Source organism: Eurypyga helias, unplaced genomic scaffold, assembly GCF_000690775.1.
Source record: "Eurypyga helias isolate BGI_N326 unplaced genomic scaffold, ASM69077v1 scaffold8092, whole genome shotgun sequence".
Lineage (NCBI taxonomy): Eukaryota > Metazoa > Chordata > Aves > Eurypygiformes > Eurypygidae > Eurypyga > Eurypyga helias.
Genome location: NW_010236582.1, coordinates 1 through 9268, shown reverse-complemented (window position 1 = coordinate 9268; position 9268 = coordinate 1). Strand labels below are relative to the sequence as shown.

The following is a 9268-nucleotide window of genomic DNA, read 5'->3' as shown; positions in this document are numbered from 1 at the left end:
GCGCGGCTGTCCGCGGTAAGTGCTGGAGCGAGAGGGGAGCGTCCTCGCAGGGGGCGGGGTGTCCGTACCCAAAACGGGGTTACCGAGGGTTGGATTTCTCCCTTACTGCTTCTTTCTTCTCAGAAACCTGCTCCTGCCAAAGCCGAGCCGAAACCAAAAAAGTTAGCGGCCAAGGTGAGTCTCTGAGAGGGAGGGAGGGAGGTCAAGCTCATCATCCCGTTTTGTATCGTCGGCACACGGTGTCTGAGTGTTCTTCCTCACCGTCGCGTGTTCTTGCGGGAAGATCGTTCTGAGCTAGTTGTGCCGGCATCCGCAGGTACCTTCCACCACGCTCTGAGCAGATCCTCGCTAAGCACTCGCAGTATCGAGTATTTACATGGGCACCGATTCGGGGGTGTTAGACGGTAGTTGGTACCGAGCGGGACTGCTTGAATGTCGAAGCAACTGTACATAGGGTGTATTTCATCACTAACAAAAGGGGATAAAATACACTCACAATTTAAAGCAGTCTACTAGGACAGGAAAAAAATACTTGAATTACTTAGGTGGCCACTGAAAAAGGTCAGAGTTTCCATTCACGAGCGTAGCTCTCAGGTCTGCGTGTGTATGTGTGAGCGAGCCTGGTTTCGTAGGGTCTTTCAGCTTTTCAGCCTTCACAATGCCAATAACTGAGGTGTCAAAGTCTTTGTTTCTTGGGAGAAAGAAGAGGTTGTGTGTCTCTTGGCGTGTTGATCTGTGTGTTTTTAAGTGTTCTTTTGCGATTATAAGCTTCTCTTAATTCATACATTAAAATAATTTCGAACACACTAACGTAGGAGGTTGTGTGTCTCTTGGCGTGTTGATCTGTGTGTTTTTAAGTGTTCTTTTGCGATTATAAGCTCTTAATTCATACATTAAAATCATTTCGAACACATTAACGTAGGACTCTGCAGACTTTGATGTTTTCATTTTATGAATCGTAACAGTTACTTATCAGTCATGTACCTTCATTCCAGTGGTTTGAATATCAGTGCATTCCCATTCTCGAAGTTGTAAGCCTAAAAAAAATCTGGGGAAGCTTTCCAGTTTTATATCAGTTCAGCTTCTCGGGTTTTTTTGCCCCAGTGTCTTTGTGTGGTGCATCTAATTCTTAATGCTGCTGGGTGATGATACACCTGATGCTGACCTACTGCCTATAACTACTGAATATCTAGAAACTTTTCTACAGTTCCTAGCTGGGAACATACTCATCACAAACAGCTTTCATCTTGGAATATTAAGTAGAACACCTTGCACGAGGCCCCTGTGGAACACTGCTGTAATGTGAATATGTGAACAATTTTTTTTTTAATTGCTATTACCAGTCGTAATTTAAATAAATGTGTAACTTGTCTTACATCTCATCTTCTTTGTTGTAAAACTAATGCTGTCACTAAAATTTTTTGTCACTTTGAAACTTTCTCATTGTTAATACCACTGGTGTAAAACACTTGGAACTTTTGCTCAATAGTTGCAACTGGCTGACAAAACTATTTTTGTGAAGATGGTATTTTACATGGGCATTCACATAAAACAGAACATGTATTCACATAGCTATGAAAAGTTGCATGTTTGAAGTAAATAAGTTGCATGTTTTTTGTCAGGAAGAAAGCTTGGAGTGAAGAGAGTATGAATACTACTGAGCGAATGGTTTCTAATAGTAATCTGAGATACACATTCCTACAGTATTAAAATATGCAAAAATTAGAAGTTTATTTCTTAGAGTGAATTGTAGGTCACTGGCAACAAATTAGGACATAATTGTTTCATTTTACTGACAGTCTTGAAACTGATTATCTCTGCACAGTTTGGAGAACTTCTCTGGCAGCTGAGCTGTGTGTTAGCTTATTGTTGGTGATAGCTCTGGCTGTTCAGCAAGTCCATCTTGGTTTTGTGTGTCTCTTACTATTTTCAAAGTTTATCTAATAGGTCATAGGAATTTACTTACTGGAAATTTATGTCATTGTAGGATAAACCTGAGGACAAGAAAGCTCAATCAAAGGGGAAAAAGGGGCCTAAAGGAAAACAGACAGAGGAGACAAACCAAGAACAGACAAAGGACAACTCACCTGCAGAAAATGGAGAAGCTAAAAGTGAGGAGGTAAAGTTGTCTGTAATCTTTGATGCAAAGCAGCTGGAGAACTTCCCGTACTGGTTTATCCACACATCTATCAGACACTTACACAGCTCTTAGAATCTGTTTCTGCCAAAAGAAAGACGTAGGCTATCGAAACATCAGTAGATAAGATATACTTGGAAAATTCTAGTTGTCCCCAGAAGAGTTGCAGTGATGTGATAACAGTTTTACCCAAGTTCTGATACAGGATAATCACATCCTTCAGAGAGGGGCTGTTTTCCCTGCAGGTAGGTCTGGGCAAAATAATACATACAGGGTGTGCAGAGGGGTTATTGCTCGGGGTGGTGGGACAGGGGGTGTCTGGAGGGTTTGGTTTGGGTTTCAGCCTGCTTTTGCTGTTACTGGCAGAGAGGGTCCTTCTTGCTACAGAAATTTTCTCATAAATGAAGGATTTGTTTTCTTGGGACTGGAAACAGTTTTCACTGAAAACCCAAAGTTGAAATGATTTAACTGAAGTCAAGGTAACATTTATAGGAGTTGGTTACAGATGCTGCTGGTAGGAGAGATACGTAGGTGCAGGGATGGAAGAGGAAGTGCAAGATAGTTTTCGGTGCTGAAGAAACGAACACACAAAACCAGTCTTGACTGTAATCCTGTGGTAAACTGGCTGTGCCGCTGAAGATTTTGGAGTCTTTGATCATCTAACTTAACACATCCTCCAGTATTCTTTTTCTGGAATGTGAACATAATTTAGTTTTAATTTTAGAACAAGATCTGTAGGGAGAAGCTGTGCCTCTTACTAGGGCAGCTGTTAACAACTGGATGAAACACAAGTTTTCGTGTGGTAACAGGCCTAGAATTAGTCTCGGGTTTCTGCAATACTGAATGCCTCACTCGTTTTAATTAGTTCAGTGGAGTTTGCTGGTCAGATAATCGGATGATTTTTTTTTAATTTAAATGTGTGATTCATGCTTCCTGTTTGGTTGTTGCATTGGAAAGTAATTTTTTTTGTTAGGGTAGAAAAGTCCATCTGACCTGTGTCAGACTGATCCACTGGTGCACAGATAGGTGATGCGTTTTGGTGGGTGAGGAAGGTACAGGGTGGCACTTGAGTGTGCAAGACAATTTATTTTGAGGTAGCAGTTTTCATTTGGGACCTTATGGTGTGAAAAAAGCTGTGATATAATTAGAAATTCTTCATTTGGCTTAACTCTCCGTGCTCTGGCTATTAGTATCGCATAATTCGGCCTTTTAGTTTGAGCGTGTAGTATGCCAGCAGAAGCAGCAAAAGGGAAATATGGCAGTATCTCTCAACCCGGGTCTGTGTAGCGCACTAGTGCAGGATGGTGTAAATTCACAGGGAATGGATGAGGACTTCTGGGGCGTGTCTTCTCGCTGGTCTCGTGTTGGTCATGCCAGACGGAACTGCATGTTTAAGAGCATACCTGAAGTCCAGGAGAGGCAGAGGTGCGGCCTCCCCTGTTGGACACGACTGTTTTCAGTCAGGACAACAGCGTCAGTCATGCTGGCCGCAGCCAAGACCTGCGAATGGAAATCTCTCTGCACTTGACCCTTTAGCAGCTTCCCCCCGGGTGGCAGTAAGGACTGAACAAGGGTTGGGGTTCCTGTTTGGGTGCTGCTGGGATTAAACCATCTATTCTGCCTGGTGGTGCTGCAGAGCTTTGGAAGAACAAAGCAATAGCTGTAATGGTAATTCATATGTTGTGTTCCTTTTTTACCCTACACTGCAAATGCAAGGAGGTTTCCCACCTAAATGGGGTTGTCGTTTTAATCAGTCCCATTGGTGTGAACTCGTTCTGACGTTGAGGTACAGCACACAGAGACTTGAAGATGTAGCTCTGCTGCTTCAGTTTCACTGAATGTCTTTTTATAAAACTGTTTAATGCCGTACTGTGTTTCTTAGTTACTTTAAGGCAGGGTAAGATTTGAGAACACGTTGACAGTGCTGCACTGAAATGTAAATGCATGAAGTGTGTCTATAGTGTCTGTTCTAAACACCCTATATGTGGGGATTTTAGCTTAGTAGGTCAAAAAGCCCTCTTTCCTGTCACAAAGGCAAAAATTACCGAAATGGGTGTTGTTTTTTAAAAAAAAAAAAAGAATCCTTTGCTGTGTATATCGGGTAGTGACGACAGCAACGTTCTGGAATTCATACTGATGCATTTGAGGAGCTAGAAGCCTTTTCAAGACAGCCTGGTTTTAGTAGGTCACAAGGAATAAGCAGATCACAACAGCAGTTTATTAAGGCTGTGAGGCACGGTCTGGAGATACAAGCTGTGGTTCCGTATGTCAAGTTTGCCACCTCGGTGCGTTAAAATTACTGCAAACTGAAAGGCCGAATCACTTAGCATCTCTTTGCACTGAAGTGTTCTTTTTTGTCTTCTTTTCAGGCCCCAGCATCTGACGCAGCGGTAGAGAAAGAAGCTAAGTCTGAGTAACATCTGGCACCAAGTCTTTAACTGGTGGTCCTTACACCTGTCGTCTTGTACAATTCAGAGGAATATTTTTATCAACTATTTTGTAAATGCAAGTTTTTTAGTAGTTCTAGAAAACACATTTTTAAAAATGAAAGAATCCCAACTCAACACATTTTTTTACATATTTAGATAAGTGCAAATGCTTTTTTAAGTGGTAAAATCATGTACTGGTTTTCTGTTTTTCTACGAAACCAGGAATTAACGGTGTGCTACATTAAGGAGAGGGCTTTGAAGCCTTGGTTAGGCTTCATGTTCCATAAACTGCAAGGGACAGTTTTTCTATCCTATCAAATGAAGCATAACACAGACCAGACTTCGGAATTCGTAATGATATGTGGAGAATGTCTTAACATTTTAGTTGTTTATCTATGGTTGTACCATCAGTAGAATTGCTTATCTAATAAAACTGCTCCCCAGTGTTGGATTTCTTGTTGAGTGATGTAAATCTGTGACAAAATTATTTTTGGTAGTTGCAGCTTTATTTTTTCCAACAACTTTGTAGCTCTGATGGGAAAGATTGGAAACTTTTACTTTGTCGGTAAAGATATAATAAAAGTTTCTGCTTGGCAGATGTAACTGGTTATGTCAGTATTTGAGACACTGGAACTTCACATCCCCTTTTAAAGGACAGCTTGTCTGCAAAGATCAAAAGCAAAATATTTGAAATAGTCTTAGGAAGAAAAAACCCAACAATTACTGGGTTTAGATTTTTAAAAAAGTGTGTGCATAAAAACAATTGTAAAATTGTTCATAGTGTCTGTGATCACCAAACAAAAGCCAAATAAATCTTGATTAAGAAAGGATGTTTCTGTAGCTCCTGTACTGAATATGACAGCTCGCAGTCTAAGTTAGTTTTTGATTCTGACCTGTGTTCTTAATGTTGTTAACAATGTATTTTTCAAGAGGTAGGTGGTAATGCAGGCAGTGAGGGGCAAGTATAGAAAACTCAAGCTGCAGTCTTAATCTGGACTTCCAGTTTGAAAGCTGGTAGCCTAGTGCTGCTTCTGTTAACTTAAAAAAGGTCGGTAATTAGTAAATATCAGATGTTTTCGTCTGTTGAGCATCTAACAGTTTGCATATGCACTCTTGTGTAAAAAGGCAGATGCACAAAGCAATCCTCTTGCATGTGAACTGATCGGATGGTGTTGCTGTTGTGTGGGAACTGTATTGGAATTTCCCCAAATGCTGCCTTGAAATCAGTAAAGCTTCAGATGTTTGGAGAAAAAGGAACCTTGGCTGTGAACTTCCCCAGGTAGCTGAGTTTATGTGCGGTGTCGTGGTTTAACTCCAGCTAGCAAAATACCACGAAGCTGCTCTCACAGGTACCCCTCCCCTCCTCCAGCCTCGGGGAAGGATTGGAGGAAAAAGACAAGGAAATTTGTAAAATTGAGATAAGAACTATTTACTAATTGTATCTAAATTAATATATACAAATATTACTACTGATAAGTAATTAAAATAATAGAAAATAAAACATATGATACAGTTGCTCACCATCTGCTGACCAACGCACAGCCTGGTCCTGAGTAGTGAGAGTCTGAGCCGGAGAGCCCGAGGGCCGCAGCCTGAGTGCGATTGCAGTAGATTCTGAGTGAGTCCTATCAGTGACAGCACGACCAGGGAAACTAACAAACCCATAACTCATGAGCGAGTGAGACAGCACAGGAGTTGGCAAAGCAGCTAATGCAGGAGTTGAGTGTGAGCAAGTGTAAGAGCAATGGCTCCCCCTCCTCGCCTCTGCCCCGAGCATGACGTACTATGGAATGAAATACTTCCTTGGTCAGTTTGGGTCAGCTGCCTGAACTGTGTGTCCCCAGCACTGCCTGTAGCGAGACCGCAAGAGCTGGAAATGCAGCTGCAGGATCAGAAGTGGAGAAAGACCTTGAATCTGGCACAGGCATTCCTCAGTGCCAGCCAGGACCTTATCAGTAGTTTTCTTAGTGTAAACCCAGGAACATAACTTCATACCAGCCCCTGTAGAAAGAGTTATCTCCTTCCTGACTAAACCCAGCACAAGGAACTGGTAGAGGATGAGCCTTGGAGCAGCCTGGGCAGGAGCAGGGGGAAGCACAAGAACACTTCCCTTTGGTGCAGTGGGGGGTGAGGTGAGCTGACAGTGCTGTGAGCGAGTGCACCCGCTGGGTGAGGCTGCAGGCCGACAGAGCGTCGGTTCAAACCAAACACACCTCTGCTGAGAATCTATGGAGTACAGAGCTGTCCCGATTCTTCCTGCTGTATTTGGGAAAGCTGAATCAATCTTGTTGGAGATTTAACAGCCTTTCATCAGAAGGGGGCATATGAAGTACAACTTCACCTTGAAACGAAAAAAAAATGACATCTTGTACAGCATTATTTCAGTTCTCCCACAGGGTGCAGGATGGCTTGGGGATGGTTTCTTTCACCCGTTTCACGTTATTTTGCAGAATTGCAGCAGGAGCAGCATGGTTTTATCTTACCCGTCTGTTTGATGCCAGTCAGGTAACTGTCAACCTTGTCGTGCGAGGTTTCAAGATCAAAAAGGTTAAGGTTCCTTCATTTCTTCCCCCCCCTCCATTGACTAGAGAACTTGTTTACGCTCCTAAGTAACACCTGCAAGCACAGCCTCCGTTTCCAGTGCATTTTTGGTGCCGTTTTCAAATTCTCATGTGCTTACTTCTAAAAAACCCGCTTTAGTTTGCGTAGTTTCTTAAGCAATGCTTTCATTTGAGGAGGCATTTTGCCGTTTTTACCTCTTCAAATTTTAAGCACTGTTTCCCTTCGCTTTAGCGCACGTCTAGGTTGTCCTCCAACCACTGGGTAGCACTGTGCTTCTGGTCTGTTTCTGCCGCGGCTGTGTGCCTGGCAGACAGCCTGCCTGGCTCTGGCCTCAAGTTCTTGGATATTCCCAAACTGTAAATTTATGCCACTTTTTCTAACCCCCACCTCCAGTTACCTTAGTGGTTGGTTTCACAGGAGCATGACGTAGCTACGTGACACTTTTTACCTTCTGTTTTTAGCGAGTCAGAAACACCAGCTCAGTGACTAACAAATTTCCAGGTAAAGACCCTGAAATAACCTCTTACCTCCTTTTACTGAATGCCTCTTTTCCATGTGTTCTCTGATGCTGAGGTTGTGCTGACTTTCAACATGTCTCTGACATCCATTATCCACTGTTTAAGTTATTGTAACTGCTCCCTAATATTTACTCTTGACAAAAGAGTAATGACAAAAAGAGTAATGACAAAAAGTCATTTCTTTATTACGGAAGTGAAAGGATGCGGCAGGGGTAAATCAGTGACAGCTTCTCTCTCATGGGACAAAGAGGTTTCCGTGCTGGAAGAAGAAAAGGACAGGGGTGGTTGCATCGGGAGCCCTGTACTTGCTTTGAGCAGCACAGCCCACGCAATGGGGTAATGAATACAACTGGCTTCCCTAATTCCATAGCGTAAGCCCAGGAAACACAGCTGATTCACTTCGTGAGTTCTGATCGATTCTGCAGTAGGCAGATAGGGGCCTTCTCCACACAGCTTGAAATGCCAACATGTAACCGTCAACCCACCAGTTTTGTTTATTGGGAAAACGAGGAACTGTGTACACTGGCACTAGACATCAATTCTGCCCGCGGAGATTTGGAGTGGAAGGCATTTAAACGTGTCCGACAAGAATTTCCATGGACATGCTTCAGAAAAAGCATTCTTTCCTGCATGATACCAAATACCTTTGCTCCCTGCAGCTGAGGAATGGAGCGACAGCTCCGCAGGTTTGCGTACAGCACTGTGGAATACCTCCATCACGGAGAACCATCCCTGTCAACATGCAGCATGAAAAGAACAGAACACGTTTGCAGTTAGTTACCCGATGGTACTCGTGTGTTGCCACTAGTTGTTCTGGTTAAGAGAGTGCTGTTTCATACGTGCTTAACGCTGCACCACCCTGGAACTCATTTTCTAGCGTCAACTAGACCACAGCCCTTTAAAACACGAATGCAGCCAGGACCCGGCGGACCATCCAAATGTAGCTAACAAACAGTGATTTGCTTGGCAGTGAAACCTAGAGGAACGCAGGTGGCCTGTAAGAATGATGTGGCTGAAGCTTGCAACAGTACAGGAAGCAGGAAACCATGGATAATATCTTACAGAGAGACTTTTAATGGACAGGACACCTTTTTTCCAGTGCTTCACCAGGTGAGGCACTGGAACAGGCTGCCCAGAGAAGCTGTGGATGCCCCATCCCTGGAAGTGTTCAAGGCCAGGCTGGATGAGGCTTTGAGCAACCTGGTCTAGTGGAAGGTGTCCCTGTCCATGGCAGGGGGGTTGGAACTAGATTGTCTGTAAGGTCCCTCCCAACCCAAACCATTCTGTGGTTCTGTGAAATTTCCCTGTAAACAGGCTCGCAGAAATGGGGGTGGAGGTGGTGTTGGCAGCTGCTTCCAGAGAGGCAGAGCTGGGGCACAGCTGCTGGTTTTGGGAAGGTGGTGGCAAGGGGGGTAGGGAATACCACTCCCTGAAACGGGGTTTAGGGTAGCCGAGGTGTCCCTGGAACATCGCACCCGCGGAGCGTCGGTGGTATCTGAGACCCTCGGCCTCAGGAGCCGGGAGATCCGCCCGCAGGGGCCCGCAGGAGCCGGGAGCCCGTGGGTCATGTGCGGACACCTGCGCGCTGCCACCCCGGCAGCGAGGAGGAGCGTCCGCCGTGC

At 44.1% G+C, this 9268-nt stretch overlaps 1 protein-coding gene across 1 annotated transcript; it reads left to right on the top strand.

Annotated features, from left to right (window-relative positions):
- Positions 1-3: 3 nt before the first annotated feature.
- HMGN1 (high mobility group nucleosome binding domain 1) lies at positions 4-5396 on the top strand (the record flags this gene model as incomplete). Its single annotated transcript, XM_010147142.1, has 4 exons — positions 4-15; positions 124-174; positions 1988-2119; positions 4507-5396. Coding segments are annotated over 4 exons (243 nt in total), but the record flags the coding sequence as incomplete, so codon positions are not given.
- Positions 5397-9268: the final 3872 nt, after the last annotated feature.